At 43.0% G+C, this 16,960-nt stretch overlaps 1 protein-coding gene across 5 annotated transcripts in view; it reads left to right on the top strand.

Annotated features, from left to right (window-relative positions):
- The window catches only part of baz2a (bromodomain adjacent to zinc finger domain, 2A), a 23,912-nt gene extending 7,763 nt beyond the window's left edge, over positions 1–16,149 (top strand). For 4 of the 5 annotated variants that reach the window (XM_017305697.1, XM_008414166.2, XM_017305694.1 and 1 more), the window contains 26 exons: positions 705–971; positions 1,335–1,709; positions 1,787–1,847; positions 2,043–2,151; positions 2,291–2,392; positions 4,282–4,504; positions 4,594–4,655; positions 4,741–4,806; positions 4,900–5,286; positions 5,365–5,619; positions 5,708–5,922; positions 7,311–7,385; positions 7,502–7,676; positions 7,749–7,811; positions 7,888–8,032; positions 8,295–8,908; positions 8,992–9,313; positions 10,011–10,166; positions 10,256–10,416; positions 10,544–10,609; positions 11,278–11,561; positions 12,376–12,511; positions 12,895–13,041; positions 13,136–13,404; positions 13,520–13,663; positions 14,505–16,147. In XM_017305697.1, coding sequence (XP_017161186.1) covers positions 705–971; positions 1,335–1,709; positions 1,787–1,847; positions 2,043–2,151; positions 2,291–2,392; positions 4,282–4,504; positions 4,594–4,655; positions 4,741–4,806; positions 4,900–5,286; positions 5,365–5,619; positions 5,708–5,922; positions 7,311–7,385; positions 7,502–7,676; positions 7,749–7,811; positions 7,888–8,032; positions 8,295–8,908; positions 8,992–9,313; positions 10,011–10,166; positions 10,256–10,416; positions 10,544–10,609; positions 11,278–11,561; positions 12,376–12,511; positions 12,895–13,041; positions 13,136–13,404; positions 13,520–13,663; positions 14,505–14,664 — 5,039 coding nt within the window. In that variant the 3' untranslated portion in view covers positions 14,665–16,147. Of the gene's footprint in view, positions 1–704; positions 972–1,334; positions 1,710–1,786; positions 1,848–2,042; positions 2,152–2,290; positions 2,393–4,281; positions 4,505–4,593; positions 4,656–4,740; positions 4,807–4,899; positions 5,287–5,364; positions 5,620–5,707; positions 5,923–7,310; positions 7,386–7,501; positions 7,677–7,748; positions 7,812–7,887; positions 8,033–8,294; positions 8,909–8,991; positions 9,314–10,010; positions 10,167–10,255; positions 10,417–10,543; positions 10,610–11,277; positions 11,562–12,375; positions 12,512–12,894; positions 13,042–13,135; positions 13,405–13,519; positions 13,664–14,504 lie in introns of all 5 variants that reach the window. The other variant, XM_017305696.1, reaches the window with a different exon arrangement.
- The last annotated feature ends 811 nt before the right edge of the window (positions 16,150–16,960 follow it).

The raw sequence follows: 16,960 nt of genomic DNA on the forward strand, positions 1-16,960 counted from the left end.
TTATAACTGCACAAACAAACATTTTTGCTGCACCAGTGTAGCAAAAATGATTGGCAATTTGTTTGATTTTGTAAATAAAGACGGGCCTGTTGACCTTTAATGACCTCTGGAAACATTTATTGTCTTTAAAATGATAGCAGCACAAACAAAATTGTTTCTTGCACAAACTTTTGACACCAATTTTGTTTAGTTTCAGGGTGGCGGGGGTGCATTTAATATCTGTAACGGATTTTAAAAGTAATGGCTTCAAACGTTGCTACCTATCTATCTTATCTTTCTATATTGATTTTTAAAAAAGGCTAATTTCATTCTACAAGAGGAATAATTTATTCTGAAATCTGGAAATAAAAATAAATTTCAGTTGAGATTAAAGGTTCATAATAAAAAAATTTTTGTTGTGCATATTTAGAAAAACTTATGCGGCTCTATTTTGTGTCTTGGATGAATAGGTTGCTTCAGTCTTATCGATTGCTCTGTCCACCGCGCCTCCTCTTTTTTTCTGTTGTTCATACATTTAAAATCCTTAAATTTTTGCTGTAAATTCAAAGTGAAAATTTCTATTCGTGCTTTGAAAATTGCTGTTAAAAAGACAACAAACTCAGGAAATCTGATGTAAAAATGTGCAGGAACACTGTATCTCCAATATACTTGGAGGCTGTTGCTAAGTAAATTTTGTAAACTGTTTGTTGTTGTTTTTGTCTCAGATTCTGAAGGAGACTGGGAACTGAGCGGACATGATGCACCAGACTCAGCTGGACCCGTTAAGAGCAGCGCTGACGACACAACAACCCCGAGTTTCACAGTGAGGGAGGACAACTTTGTCGCCTTTAGTACGCCGGCAGAAAGCGCCGCTGTGCATCCTCTCCAACCGATAACTGGGCCGACCGGCGAAGTTGCAGGAGATCTTCTGAAGATCACAAGCAAACGGCGCAGACCTCGAACTCCAAAGACGGTGCTGGTTACCACTGCAGGTATTTCATATTCTGATTCCTACATCAAAGTTAACATCAGATTTTATTTTGCTAAGTAAATCCTGTCTGGGAAAAAAGTTTAAATTGATTAAGTCATTGTTTTAAAGTTAACTGAAAATTAAATCAAACATGAAAAATACAAATTTTATTAAAGTACCTTTTTTAATAATTCAAACTGAAACTTATTTTTTGTTTTAATTTTTACTAATAAAAATAGTGGAGCTGATATAAGTTTGCCCACATGCTAAAGAAGTTGGCTTTTTGCAGACCCTGAGGTCACCTACAGCATTCTGTTTATTAATTTATGGAATATGCAGGAATGGTAAATGTTGGCAATGCTATAAAAAAGTTTTTTTCCTTAAGCTCCTGGGGAGAACTTGCGAAAGCCTCGAGTTCGAACACCCAAAGCGGAGAAGATGAAGACCAACGAAGAGGGAGGAATGAAAGAGGAGGGAGCCGTGGGCAGAAAGAGGAAGAAAACGCTCAAGGTTGATGTTAAAGAAACAATAGAGGCGTCAGGGGAGGCTGGCTCTCTCGCACAAGAGGTCGATCCAATAACGGCTGCAATTAACGCCGTTTTGGCCAACGCTTCTGCCCTGAGTACAGTGGTGCAGAAACCCAAGAAGATGAAGCGGATCAGAAAACAGAACCAGGACGGAAGCGCGGCGGGAGCTCATAAACGAGACGCAGAGACGACTGCTGACGACGCTGACGAAAACGATGACAGCTCCACTGCAGGTAATGAAGCAAGTCTGCAGATTTGTACGTATTGGATCAGGTGGCTCGGTTCTGAATGGGCTCTCTGTCTTAAACAGGTGAATCAAACAGAAGAAGGGTGGCAACAGAAGAGCAGGTCCAGTTCCCGCTGCAACACGGGTAGCGATCCAATTTTTACAGAAGTTTCCTTTAAAATCCTAGGATGAGTTGGAGAATCTGAGTCGTTTTATGGAGTCGTTTATTTAAACTTTATGTAGAAGAAAAACCTGTTTGCTGCATTAAAAATGTCTTATGAGTAGAAACTTTCCTAAATGATGCTACTCCAAATTTACACCAACCCCTCTTAATTTTTAGCTGGAAAAGGGAGATTCGTGTGAAGAAAATGGATAACCGCATGAAGGGGGAAACTTGGTATTACACTCCATGTGGAAGGAGGATGAAGCAGTTTCCAGAAATTATCAAGGTGACTTTTTTGCTATTAAGATGCATGTGTTTTTAAAATCACATGCGTCTTCTTGCTCTTAATTCTGCATCTGTTTTTCCCTAGTGGCCTTTATTTTCCTCTTTCTTCTTTATCAACAAACCTTATTATTTTCTCTCAGTACCTCAAGAAGCACTCGGATGGCGTGGTCTCCAGAGAGCACTTCAGCTTCAGCCCACGCATGCCTGTTGGAGACTTTTATGAAGAAAGAGAAACTTCAGAGGTAAAACTTTTATTTGTTTGTTTTTTGGGTTATCTCATACCTTGCAGAAGTATTTAAACCTCTTGAGCTTTTTCAATTTTCTTTCATTTTATTAGACTTTTATGTGATGGACATAAACTTAGCATAACTGTGAACTAGAATGGAAATTATTTTAAGACGAAGCCTAAGATGCAGCGTTCATTTCCGTTCCTTTTACTATTGATATCCCTAAATTAGAGATGTGCCGATCAGGTTTCTTCCACCCGATACCGATCACCCATGAGGGCCGATCACCGATACCGATCACATAATTATTTTATTATTTTTTTATCATAAACACTACCGGTTACATTAAGTGGAAAAAGGAACCATGAATTCACCTTAATTTAGACAAAAAGTTGTTTTTAATAACTTTCCAAGAAGAAAACTAAACAAATTGTACTGCTATTGATAATACTATCTTTAACAGACTGATAACATATGAAGGCTCTGAAGAGGCTAAATAATGCAAAGAGCCAAAATAAAACCTCTCAACATTGCCAAAAAAATTCAAGTATAAAACTTAACATTCAAAGGCAAAAACAGGATCCATTACAATAAACAATCCTGAGTTACTGAATGAAAACTTCCTGATAGCATGGCGGCTAGCTGATTACTGCTAGTTCTGAGTGTCTGTTTCTGACTGAGCGGAGTAATTATGCAGAGCAGGGAGGAGATCGATTATTTTTTTAAGATTATCTGTCTCATGTTAGGACAGCGAAAGTTTTAATACGTCTGTAAAATGTATTTTTTTAGGTTAGATGCTGCAGTTTTAAGCAGAGGTTCGGTGTGAGAGTCACTACCAGGTGGAGAAGAAGCGGCGCTCCGTCTGTGAAATATTACTACCTGTAGCGCGTAGCAGCGGTTCAACACCGAGAGCAGAACCAGCGTCTTACATCGCAGCTCGAAGACTTAAATAATTTTGCGGGTTATTTGTTTAGCTTTCTGACCGTCATGCTAATCCGGGTGAGTGATTGTAGCTGTGCGCTGCTTTACCTGCTATCTGATCCTCCATATGTCTTTTTTACTGCAGTGAGTCTCGATGTAGCCAAACTCTGTCAAGTATGGCATTGTTTTTATGTCGTATTAGCTTCGTTGTGTTGATGCATTTTGACCTGCTTCACCCCACGTGCTTCAATTTTCCGCCGCAACACGCAAACTTCCCCAGTCGCTCAGTGCGTTATAGTTCCACATCGCTTAGGATTTGTTGCTGCGATGTGTGAAGGAAAGAGGAGACCAGCTGCACAGGCAGGCTGCAAAATGAGATGCAGGTGATCGGTATCGGCAACAAGAGACCGTGATCACCGATCGTGCACTTTTTCACGAAAATCGGCCGATTATGATCGGTGACCGATCAGAACAACCAGCTACCAGCTTATGTCACCTCATGACTAAGTCAAGTCCACCTTTGTGTAAATTAATCTCTGTAGCAATGCAGCTTTTCTGTGAAGGCTTGAAAGGTTGAATAAATAAGACTAAAAACTGAAGCAGAGGTTTTCTGCTAAAGTTCAAGGATTCAAAATATGCAGCCTAAGCTATGATGAAATGACTTGGATCAGAGCTTAAGTCATGTTAGAATGGCCCACTCAAAGTCCAGACTTGTTTAACTGAAAATCTGTGGTAAGACTTGAACATAAATCAGACAAAAGTTGAGTTAATCTGCGAACAAAAATGGTTGAAAACGTATGTTTTTGCACATTTTTAGCATAATTACAGCCCCAACTGTTTTCTTTCAGTAAATTGGCATTCTTTTGAGTCTGTATACACAAGATAAGACGCCAGATTTATTGATTGACTATTGAAAAAATTGATTAATCCGATTAATCGTTTGAACCCTAAAATGAAATGCCATCCTTGTGTATGTGTCACAGGGTGTGAAGTGGGTCCTGCTAGCTAACGAGGAGGTCCCATCGATGATCATGGCCATCACCGGTCGGCGTGGTCGACCTCCGAACCCCGACAAAGAGAAACCTCGCCGGATTGGAGCCCTGAAGGCGGGACAAGCGCGCCGCCCGGGTAGACCTCCTAAATTCAACGCCGTCGACCTCCTCAGCAAAGTTGACGCCAAGCTGCTAAATCGTCTGGAGGCCAAGGGTGAGCGAATGTTTGTGTCGTTTTGGCTCCATTATGCAAGTCGTTCAAAAGAGAGCAGACGTGACTTTCTGCTGTTTCTGCATTTCCAGAAGCTCTCACTGAGGAGGAGAAGGAGAAACTAGCAAAAATCAAAAAGAAAATGAAAAGAAAGGTATGACCTCCTAGCAGCTTTCTTTCACAGTTCGCTCGTTAAACCGTTCAGATCTCATTATTCAGTTTCTGCTGCTCTGTCGTAGGCCCGAATGAAGAGAAGGGAGGATTTAAAGATTAAGAAGATGAAAGAGGAGAAAAAGAAAGCCAAGGTACTTCAAAACAACACTAAATAATATTTTTCCCTCCTGTCACGAGTGTCATTTTGGCTTCCAGTCAATATTTTTTGTTGTTCTGGCTCGTAGCTCGAGCAAGATGGCAAACTTCTGGAAGGCGTCGCTGAGCCGTCGGATCCAGCTGCTCCACAGCTCACGCAGTCAGAACCTGCTCCGGAACCCAAAAAGCCCGGCCGCAGGCGAGCAGCCAAAGTGGAAGCCACTGCACCCGCCCAGCAGCCGTCCGAGGAGAAGGTGGTCCAGAGCAACAGGGCGGCCAGCGCCCGGAGCAAAGCCAAGGCCTTGGCTAAAGCCCAGGCGGAGGCGGAGGCAGCAGCGCAGGCCGCTCTGGCGGCGAAGAGGGCGGCAGAGCGGAGAGCGCAGGCCCAGAGACGCCTGGAGGAACGCAAGAGGCAGCAGCTGATCGCAGAGGAGCTGAAGAAGCCCACAGAAGACATGTGTCTCACTGACCACAAAGTGAGTTTCTACTGAGCCCGGTTTAGTTGAACTCTTTGAATCTTTTGAGTTTTTAAATTATCACTCTACGTCCTCCAGCCTCTGCCGGAGCTGAGCCGTGTTCCCGGTTTGGTTCTTTCTGGAACGGCGTTCGCGCATTGCCTGGCGGTGGTCGAGTTCCTGCATGGCTACGGAAAGATAATCGGCATCAATGTGCCGAAGGACATTCCCAGCCTCTCCACCCTGCAGGAGGGTCTGCTCGGTCTGGGCGACAGCCAGGGGGAAGTCCAGGACCTCCTTATAAAGCTGGTGGAGTCGGCGCTTCACGATCCAGGCCTCCCGTCCTACTACCAGGTGAGTAAACTACTTTAAGACAAGCATTTTTAACACATGAACAAGCACCAACATGTTTTAATTCACATACTTTAATCACAATTCACAGTCTGTGAAGATACTTGGGGAGAAGTTGGTTGATTTGGAGCTGACCCGCAACACGGTCTCAGAAGTTCTCCGCATCTATTTGGAGTCTCACGGCTACGAGACGGAAGTGTGCAACACGCTGAGGACCAAAACGTTTCACGTCCTTCCTCCTGATACCAAGGCAGCCATCCTGAATTTCCTGGTGGAGGAGCTGAACAGCAGCAACATCGTGACGAGGTCAGGCCCGCGCAACTTCCTGCTCTAATAACACCCAACACAAGTTCAGTTACTTTCCTCCCTGACCTGGTGTTGTATTAGCTTTCAGGTTTTAATGATTCATCTCAACTTATCCCGTTTCTTTTTTATATTTTGAAAATGAGAAATATATTTACAAGTTTGAATTGTGTTTTCTCTAATCCACTACATGCACCCCATAAAAGATTTGGTAAAATGTCTTTTAGAAAGTTACCAAGAAACTACAAGCTTTTTGTAGCCATCAACAAGATTGTTAGCGAAATTCTGACTGAATAGTAGACAACTTATCAGAACTACCGTATTTTATAATCCGCTGCGCATTGAACCACAACAGGTCTAGCAACTACGGTAAGCAGCCGCCGACTTCATTTTTCCCCGTAGAAGAAGAAGAAGCATGCGGTGCATGCTGGGATAGTGGCAGAACGCTGGTTTGTAACCTATTAATAAAGTTTGACTGACCTATCTACCTACCTACCGACCGTCTAGAATCAGGTCGTCTGCAGGTCATTTAGCACCACGTTCTCCACGAACATGCTGTGCGCAACGGAGAAGGGTCCATCGTCCGGCCACGCCCCGCCCCAGTCGCTGAAGGCTCTCCTCGCCGACCGGAGTCAGACTGTTTTGTTGACATTCCCTTTAGTGCAGCTCCATCTAGTGGATGCATAACGTAACTCCAGCCTCTACTATAGCGTCTGTTCTATACACCTTATAATCCGGTGCACCTTATAGTGCGGAAAATACGGTACTTTTAATTGAGCTTTAAAAGTAGTTCAACAGGTCCACATACCAGAAGCTTAATATTATTCTGCTTCAACCACACCCTCATCTCACCCCGTTTACAATCTATGTTCTTAGACTGCGATTACTACTAAATATATCTTGTATTAATTAGCACTATCTACTCTACTTGCTGTGGTTTCCTGGTTCTCTTTAGTTTTTTTCTCTTTCTGGAGTAGAAGCAGACTTCTATGTTTACTTGTATCCTGTTGATTTTTTTTTCTCTCCTCTAATCTCATTTCTTTCTTTTCTTTTAACTTCTTACTCCACCTTTCCCTTTCTTATAATTTTTTTCTCATTTCCTTCTCCACTTCCAGTGCATTTGGAGCATTACAGTGAAAGCTGTAATGCTCCACTTAGGAAAGTAAGTTGAATATTTATAGGCTTTGAAACAGAAATGCATAGCAGGAACCCAACCAGTTGAAATGAAAACCAGTTTTCATTTCCAATGGTCAAATATGAATCCAGAATTATGCCGTAACCTTGAAGGCTTCAAAAATGTCAACCTGATAAATGACATTTGACCACATAAGAATGACCCTGTCTCATTATATTTAAGTCCAAATTTATATTTTTGACTTTGTGTGTTTCAGTGACATTGACAACACGTTGGAGAACATGGCAACATACAGGAAGAATAAATGGATTATTGAGCGAAAACTTCGCAAGTATGATCATTTCTCCTCCCCCCCCCATTTTTTTCTTAAAAAGTGGAGTCCTCTGATTTAACAGATGTCCATTAAAAACTGAATTATGTCACTGATGTTTGGATTCTCCCTGCCAGACTGAAGTCTGTGCTGGCGCGTCGCACCGGACGCTCTGAGGAGGAGCTGTGCTTCGAGGAGAGGCGGCGCAGCGCCAGAGTCGCCGAGGAGGAGAACTTCAGTCTGGAGGAGAGCGGATTGGTCCTGGAGAGAGGAAGCAGGCGCGCACGCAAAGAAGAACCCAAACTCAGCGATGTGCGCATCTGCTCTTGTGTTTTAGAGTTAAACCTCAGCCGTCATATTTATCCAGTTTTCTATTTGTTACAGAGTGAGAGCCCCACCACTGCCAGCATTCCTGAGCTTGAAAGGCAAATAGATAAGCTAACTAAGGTAAGCCTGATACAGCTCAGACATGGCTTCTTTTGTTGTGGTAAAGACTAAATCAGATTTTCTTCTTCTTCTGCAGCGTCAAGCGTTTTTCCGTAAAAAGCTGCTCCAGTCGTCTCATTCCATGCGGGTCGTCATGCTGGGTCAGGACCGTTACCGCCGCAGATACTTGGCCCTTCCTCAACTCGGAGGAGTTCTGGTGGAGGGACCCGAGGAGCTGCTGAGTGAGTCCGAGGCTCTGCTGGGCTTTAAGCCTTTACTCTTGTTTTCTACAGGGTGTCAGTGCATCTTTAAAAACTTTGAAAAAGCCTTGAATAGCCTTGAGCCTTGAATCATTGCATTCTAGCCTGTTAGCTTTTTTGTTCTTATCATCATGGATGAAGTTTGTACATTTCTTTGGCGATGCAGGTCTTAAATTTCATTCATATTTGCCTTAACGTCTTAGAAAGTCTTAATTTGTTCAATTTTTACACCTCCATCTTGCAGCTTCAGAAGAAGTCTTTGTTGCCGAGGTTCCCGTCACATTCCTGAAAAAGGAACCCAAAGTCGAAGAGATCCCAGTGCCAACCTCTCCACCCGCTCCCATTTCGCCCTCTGCCACGCCGAGCCAACCTCAGACCGCCTCTGTGGAAGACGACCCGCTTCCCGGCACCGCGTCCCTCATGAGCACACAGAGGGGCCGCGGACGCCCCCGGAAAATCAAACCGGAAGTCGAACTGCACCTCCGCACAGCGAAGATCCGCCGGAGGCGTCGGAGCAGTGTCAGGTCTGTGGGAGAGGAGGGGCCGGGGTCGCCCAACAGTGGCCTGCTGGACCTCACTCAGGTGGCGTTCAAGAGCTGGCTGAGCCAGTCTCAGGACGTCATGACCAACGGTGGCGGCCCTGGGGCAGCGGGGGATGCTTCTGAAGGCGGCCGCCCAGAGGAGAGCGTCAAAGAGATGGCGGAGAAGCAGGGACAGTGGTTCAACCTTCTCCCCAAGCAGCCATGTGACGATAACTCTCTGACCGAGCCCCAAACGCCAGCGTCACCGGGTTCCCCGCCCAAACTCCTCCCTCAGATCCCGAGTGCGCTGCCTGCGCTTGCTGCTCCGCTCATGGAGGTTTGCCACTGCAGCTCAAACACTTTTTAAAGCAGTTAATACTTGGAGCCGATATTAAAACCAAACCCTCTTCTCCTCTTTAGCATGACCAGCTCCTGCCTACTTTGACTCCTGCTGACCCCGTGACCCCAGCAGCACCTCATGGTCCCCCCACCGATCTGGTTCCTGCTGCTCCACCCACAGCCTCTCCGCCTCCGCCAGCTGCCATCACTCCTCCTCCAGCTGCTCCGGTTACTCCTGGACGCCCTGGTCGGAGGCGCAGGCGGGGCAGCAGAGGCAGCAGTCCGGCCCGCAGGGGGCCCCGCGGTGCAGCAGCAAAACGCCGCGGCCGCCCGCCAAACGCCGTGTTCCAGGAACTGGAGCAGCAATACTTCACACAACTGGTGGTGAAGCCCATACCAGCATGTATGTAGGGGTTTTTGTTGTTTGTTTTTATGCAAAATAACATGGCTGTTGAATAGTTTGTCAAATGTTAAATATACAAGCTGCGTCAAAAGTGTTTGAATGTTGTGGGTTTACTTTAGTGCATTTCATTGGAGTCTTAGCCAACTTTATTTATATATCACCTTCCAGCCGATGGCAATTGGAAGTGCTTATACATAGAAGTTAAGATTAAACAGATTTAAATATGAAGTAAATTAAAAACTAGCATTAAGAGTAGACAAATAAAAAAAAAAAAACTGTTGTTTTAATAGAACAGGTGAGAGCATTCCTGCAGTGAATCAGAAGCTTGTTCCACATTTCTGGTGTATAAAAACTGAAGGCTGCTTCAGCATGTTTCATTCTGTGTTGGTTTGATTCAGGTGATCTTAAAGGTCTAAATGGTTTATAGCATTGAAGAAGATTAGCTATGTAGTTTGGGCTTTTACTGGTAAGTAATTTGTAAACCATTAGTGAGATTTTAAACTCTATTTTATGTGATAGACCAACACTAATAAGTTAAAAAATGTGGAGTTAAAGGAGAAGAATGCATGCTTGTTGTATTGTCTTCTTACAAATACAAATCTGAAAAGTGTGGAATGCACTCCTGCTCACCCTAGCAGACTCGGTCCTTTCTAAAATCCCCGTTAATTGCTGTTGTGTTTTCTGATTTGCCTTCCAGCTATGGTGCGAGGATGGTGGTGGATCAAGGATCCAGAGGAACTCTACCACACGCTGCAGGCGCTCCATCCACGCGGCATCCGGGAGAAAGTTCTCCACAAGCATTTGGCCAAACACATGGAGAGCTTAGCTGAGATGTGCACCAAACCCATTAATGGTGAGACCACCATCCTGTCCGCCTTTCCCTGCACACCCGTCGCTACGTCGTCCTGTGATCCTCTCCCCTCACATGTCCTCTCTGCGTAGATCCACTGTTTGAGCTGAAGACGGAGGACAAAGACGTGCTGCTGGAGGCCCTGCAGCAGCCCTGGCAGGTGCAGGAGAAGGCAATGGAAGTGGATGTCAGCGCCCTCCAGTGGGTGGAGGACCTGGAGCAGAGAGTCATCGCTGCTGATCTACATTTAAAGGTTTAAGACAAACTGAAATTCACTTTTTAAAATGGTTCATAAATGTGTTGAGATTTCTAAAAACACAAAATGTAATAATTGTGTGAAAGTGTTGATGTGTTTTAGTAACTATTGTTTTTTCTTTAAGGCTCTTCCTCAGGGTGCTCTGAACGAAGCTGAAAACAGCACAGAAACGCCAGTGACTGAATTTCAGGTGAGCTCTCGAATGTTCAGCCCAAAACTACTCGCCGTCTTTATGCCAGGGTTTGTGTGGCTCTCTGAAATCCTTGAAAATGCTTGAATTTCAATAAGGTGTTTTCAAGGTCTGGGAAGTGCTTGATTTCTGTATAAAGTCCTTGAAATTGCTTGATATTCTATCTGCACATTTCTGTAATAAAGTTCAGTTCAGCTTTTAGGAGAAAATACTCCTTACAGAAAGTCAAGTTATTATTTACATTGCGTTTAAGCATTTACCTCAACAGAAACCAATTTGTTCAATGTAACGAATATTTACTATTCCTAATGGCTCAATGAGTTATTGATCTGTGTAACTGAAACAAAGGTGTTTTTTTTTATTTTATACATTAGTTATTGAAATTGGGAGACTTCGTCTATGTTGTTAAATTTGTGTTTTGTTCTCACACCAGTCAAGGGTTCAGGGAGTGTATGAAACGGAATTTTTAAAACATAAAATAATATATTTTAGTGTACATTGTCCATGCTGTGTAGAAAATCATCACAAGACATTAACAGTAATAAATGATGGCAGTGAATTGAAACAGTTTCTTTTTAAGTTTATTTGCATTGTTTTCATCTCCAAAGTGCCGGAAAAGTTTGAAAGCTTTCCTTGAAAAGTGCCGTGAATGTTTCCTCTCCTTCCAGCCCTACACCATCCCAGACCCAGACTCCACCCGCGACGACCTGCAGTACTACGAGCATGACGTGGACCCGCGCGACGACTGGATCGTGCGGACCAAGAAGGAGTGGTCCGGTTTGCCCCGCATTGCCACGCACCCGCTGGACCTGGCCGTGCTGCGACTCGCCAACCTGGAGAGGAACATCGAGAGGCGCTACCTGAAGGAGCCGCTGTGGAACCCGTCGGAAGTGATGCGCCTCGCGCCGCTCACCCCGACACCCGGAGAGGAGCTCTCGCTAGACGTGTTCAGGTGGGAAGGAGCGGATCAGCATCAGAGAACAGTTTAGAGACGTGTGTAAACAATCAGTAAGAATAACCGTGTTGAATCAATTCTTTCAATTATTTAATTTGAGAAGGCAAAAAGTGAAAACGGGAAAGAAAAATGAAACAAATGATCATGTTCCAAGGCATGCAAGATTGAAGATTCAAGATCTTGTGATTTCCTAATCATCAGTGTATTTCGTAATCAATAAAGTAAACAGACTAAAAAAAGGCCTTTTTATTAAAGAACAACGTGTCAACACTGTACAGAAAATACACACATTTTATATTTAAGATAAAAAAAGTCCTGTCTGTAAATCTGCTTTACCCAAAACTCCTCAAATGACAATTTCAGCATTCTTTTTTTGTTAATCCTGTTAAACACCCTTTTGCTATTCAATTAATAATCAGTTAAAATATAAGTTAATAGATCATCCCTTCACCGTATTTAGAAAGCATAAATGTCTGAGCTTTTCATATGTTCAGGTTAGATTGTTTTTTTTAAGCTGCAGTAGCATGCTTTGCTACAAATGATCAATTGTGCACCAAAGAAATGTCATATTGTTCAATTTTAGACGAAAAATTTTGATTTTAACAAAGAAATGTATCATTTTTGTCTCTAATATCTTTTATAGTACCTCTAATATTGTATAAAATAAGCTTAAGTTGTTAAATAAAAAATCTGCAGAAAGGGCCTTTTTTTAATTTATTTTTTTAATCTAATTAATCGATCACCAAAATAATCATTAGTTTCAGCCTGGTAGGCGTGTTTGTAATGGATTTGTGGGCGTTTTCTGTTTCAGTCTGGAGAGTGAGATCACGTCTCGACTGCGGACGTGGCGACAGGCTCTGGACCGCTGCCGCAGCGCGCCGCAGCTCTGCCTCTGTGTGTTTCAGCTGGAGAAGGCCATCGCCTGGGAGAGATCGGTCACCAAAGTGGTGAGAAGATGCGTTTTATTGTGACAGATTAAGCCAACGGAGGCATTTTGGTTGATAGAAACTTGATTCATCCACACCAATCAGGTTTTCAACTGGTGAAGAAAATCACGTGGTACATTTTAACCCAGGCCCCTTCTGACTTTCACTGTAACTGTGCACTAAAGGTTTGGGTTTGTGGAGAGTATGAGGAGTAATTGTCCTTCACAGAATAGTCTTTTAAAAAAATATGCATAAGTTTCTTTGCGTTTCATAGCTGTATTACATTGTGTTGGTCTATGACCTGGATTTTTAACAAAATGCTCTCAGTCTGTGATTAAATATGAATATTTTTGCAGATTATTTACACACGATTGTCACTCTAAGCTTTCTTTGTGTGTGTGTAGACCTGCCAGGTGTGCAGGAAGGGGGACAACGACGAGTGCCTGCTGCTGTGTGACGGCTGCGATCGAGGTTGCCACATGTACTGCCTGAAGCCCAAAATCACCCAGGTTCCAGAAGGAGATTGGTTTTGTCCAACCTGTGTCCCTAAGGTGATTTGGAAGCAAATAAAATATCTTTCCGTTTCTACGTCCAACCATACAGTCTAGTTTCTGACATGTTGGATATGTTTTATTTTTGTTTAAGATGGAAGACGAGCTGCAGAGCTCGTCCAAAAAGCGCACCAGGATGAAGAAGAGGAGGTATGAAGAGGAGAGCAGTGAGGACGAGACCACAAAAAGACGCAGCGGCGGCATGACAACGCGGCACAAGGAGGCCCCTGCGCCTTCATCTTCATCGTCTACCCGTTACTCTGGAGACGGAGGAGGCGGCGGCAGCAGCAGTAGCAGCAGCAGCACCAGCAGCAAACGCCGGCGCATAACGACACGCAACCAACCCGACCTCACCTTCTGCGAGTGAGTCGCTGTTCAGCCCAGCCGGATTCTTCAAACATTGTTCCAGTTCTTCTTTTAGATTTTCAAATGTAGTTGATGAGGTAAGCTGGTGATCGTTGGCTCATTTTCCCACCAGGATCATTCTGATGGAGATGGAGGCTCATGCAGACGCCTGGCCGTTCCTGGAACCCGTCAACCCCCGACTGGTGCCGGGCTACCGCCGCATCATCAAGAACCCCATGGACTTCCTCACCATGAGAGAGAGACTGCTGCAGGGAGCGTAAGAGAAGGAACTCTTGTCTTTTAGGTTTCACACGCAGGACATCATTACAGTTCAAATTTAAGGGAAAGAATTCCCATAATGCTCCGTTTGACTTTAAACAAATTAATCTGTTAATTCAGGTGGATAATCTACTACTTGTATAAAGTTATGTATATGAATATTTTTTCTAAAATTATTGGCACCAATAATAATAATAATGTTTGAGATCACACATTCTTCGTCATGCTTCCTTTCTCTACACAGCTAACGTCTAAATCAGGAAGTGGTAAAATATTTCAATAAAAAAGGGAAAAACCTTTATTAAAGCTGCACAAACATCCATTGATGTATATTCCTTGCATATAAATATATTTTTCTGTTTTTGTGGTGTTAACATCCTCAACCCTGAAGGAATCAGCAGTTTTTTATGTTTGTTGAGGGAAAACTAAAATATACTGGTGCATCTAACTGAAATAATATTAAAGAATTGGAAAAAGTGAAGCTAAAATTGTGCAACATGGAGTTTTTTTTTGTCTGAAATACAAAATGTACATATTTTTTTCTACTGTTTTGGCTTAATTTCTGCTTTGATTGTGTTGATTTTTCAGCCAATTTCCTTTTTTTTTTGAGTCTGTATGCTCCAGTTAACAATTAAGCGATAAACTTAAGTTAGCTGGCGATTATTTCACTAATCGTTTAATCACTTTTAAACTGATTGTTTCATCCCTAGATGATATCCTAACTGAAATGTGCCACAGAGTATATAGCTCTTCCAAAACGCTATTAATCTTCAGTCATGAAGGATTTACTTGCAACTCTTCCTGGTTCGCGCCTCACCCTCCTCTCTTCTTCTCTCCAGTTACTGCAGCTGCGATGAGTTTGCGGCCGACGCTCAGCTGGTCTTCAACAACTGCGAGCTGTTCAACGAGGACACGTCGGAGGTGGGCATGGCGGGTCACTCCATGAGGCGCTTCTTCGAGAGCCGCTGGGCGGAGTTCTACTCCAACAAGGACAAATAGGAGCCTGCCAGGTTCGGCCTCAGGGTGGCGCTGTGGACTTTTGCTGCACTCTCCAGTGCTGCGGAGACCGGCTGGAGTCCTGCTCCGGCCTCCTGTATTATCTCATGTATAGGTATATATGTATAGGTTTTGGCTCTTTGTCTGTTATTGTTTCCTGGACAGGTTGAATCTTTTTCTACCGCCGTTCCCCCCGTCTCTCCGCCCGGCCCCTCGTCCCGTGTTCCTCCCGTCGCGTCCCATCTGGCCGCTCGGCCGGCTCCACACTCGCACTGAAGGTCAGAGGTGACCTTGTCACCGCATCCCGGACCTGCTCGGCACCGCCCGACGACTGAACGCACCCAGACTCTTCTGAGCATTTCTTACCTGTTATTTGAAAATGTAATGTAACGTGGTCTTATGCCTAGGAGTAATTTTTTCAATGGCTCACTATATTTTTATTATATATTCTATATATAAATATATATAAAGATTACAATAGCTGGGATTATTTAATAGCAATAGCTGGTAGTGAATGTGTACAGGCGACCCAATAGAGATGTTTAGACATTTTATGAAAAAAAAAAAAAAAAAGGAAAGTGAAACTTAAAGGAATCTGTTGTTGGACTGTTACCAGTAGATGTTGTATAACCTCCACTTAAAGTCGCGCACACACACACACACACGACACCAGTGTATACGTAGTTTTACCCACAACCTCACCTGCTGCTCTTGTGAGAAACACTCAGAAGCTGGAGGGCTTTTAGATTCGGTCCGTTGTAGACTCGTAGACGTCGCTGTGAAGAGCAAAACGTTCTGCGGCCAAGAAGCGTTCCCGCACCTGTAAATAGGCTGTGCTGATTGGACACTAGGAGGAAGTTTTTGCTGTTGTCAGTTGCAGGTTTTAGGAGCGTCTGTGCATGTTTTACACATCAAGTCCGCAGCTGCAAGGCCCGCTCTGGAGCAGGGTTTAAATTAAAACTCACATTTTGTTTTTAGCTCATTAGATTGGATTAAAAAATAAAAATATTTAAAGCAGACCGAAGTTTGATTTTAAAGACTAGAATATCTCAAGAGCTGATTTTTGACGGGCGCATTTCTGCCTTCTTCCTCTGTCTTACATTCCTTTTCATTGGTTTATTATTGTTTATCTTTTTTGGGGGCCAACGTATGATGCTGCACGGTTGGTTTGCCACGAAGGTGACAGGATGACTCCACAGTCTGGGTTTATTTAAACTTGCTCCTTACACTGAACTTTTTTTTTCTTCTTTTTTCAGAAAATGTATTAAAAAAAAAAAAAAAAAAAAGACATGACAACCAAATGTGGTGTTAAGTGAATTTTTAATAATGTACAGTTTTGGTGACTTTAAATTTGATTCTTTATATTTTTAGGACCAATTCATCATTTTTAAGAGGAGGTATTACAGGACTCTGTTGTATTAAGGTGATGTAACACGTGTGCATCTGTAGAATGTACTGTGAGTTGAATAAAAACACATCTTGTAGAGAGGAGTTGTTTCGCTGCTGTTTCTTTGGTTCTTTTTTCACTTTAATTCTAATCAGGTACCAGAAACCAGCTGTAAATAAAGATAAAATAAGAATGCAGGTTTTAGCTGTTTTTCAGCCAAGATTGTGTCCAAACAAGAATTTTAACTTTGATTTCAAATCTTCACACACTTCATGTTTCTCAAAAAAAGGAAAATACTTAGTGATTCTAGTTATTTTTGTCCAAGGCAAAAAAAAAAACTAGAAATTAAACGGTTCACATTTTTAGGGGTTATCTTGGATTCACAATTGCACTTTGTGCAATAAGTGAAGTCTTGTGAGAATTTATCTAATTTTCAAATGTACTTGCAAAACATTTGTAAAACCAGCTAAAATGTCAACATTGAATATATGCAATGATATCGATTTTATAATTAAAGTATTTCTTATTCCATAGTTTTATGATTTTTATCCCTGCATTTATTATGTGCTTCAACATCAACGCGCCACAGTTCCCACAAGTCTGAACCGAAAGTGATCCGCGCCACGGAACCGCCATCTTGTTAGGCAAAAGTAGCACAAACCATAGACATAATATAAGAGTAAACCCCGCATTGGCTGCTGCGGCGCAGGAAATACGGCGGCCATCTTGGAGCGGTCTTCTCTCCTACTTTGCTCTATCAAACAGCAGAAGATGCCTCAACACTGAGGGATATTGTTGTTCGGATAGATGGATTATGGATGTGAGGGCTCCACAGACAACATTTCACAAGTAAGATGGACATATTATTGTGTATATTCTGTGACTGGAATATTACTTTACTGTATTTATGTC

The sequence above is a fragment of the Poecilia reticulata genome, linkage group LG7 (genome assembly GCF_000633615.1).
Source record: "Poecilia reticulata strain Guanapo linkage group LG7, Guppy_female_1.0+MT, whole genome shotgun sequence".
Classification (NCBI taxonomy): domain Eukaryota; kingdom Metazoa; phylum Chordata; class Actinopteri; order Cyprinodontiformes; family Poeciliidae; genus Poecilia; species Poecilia reticulata.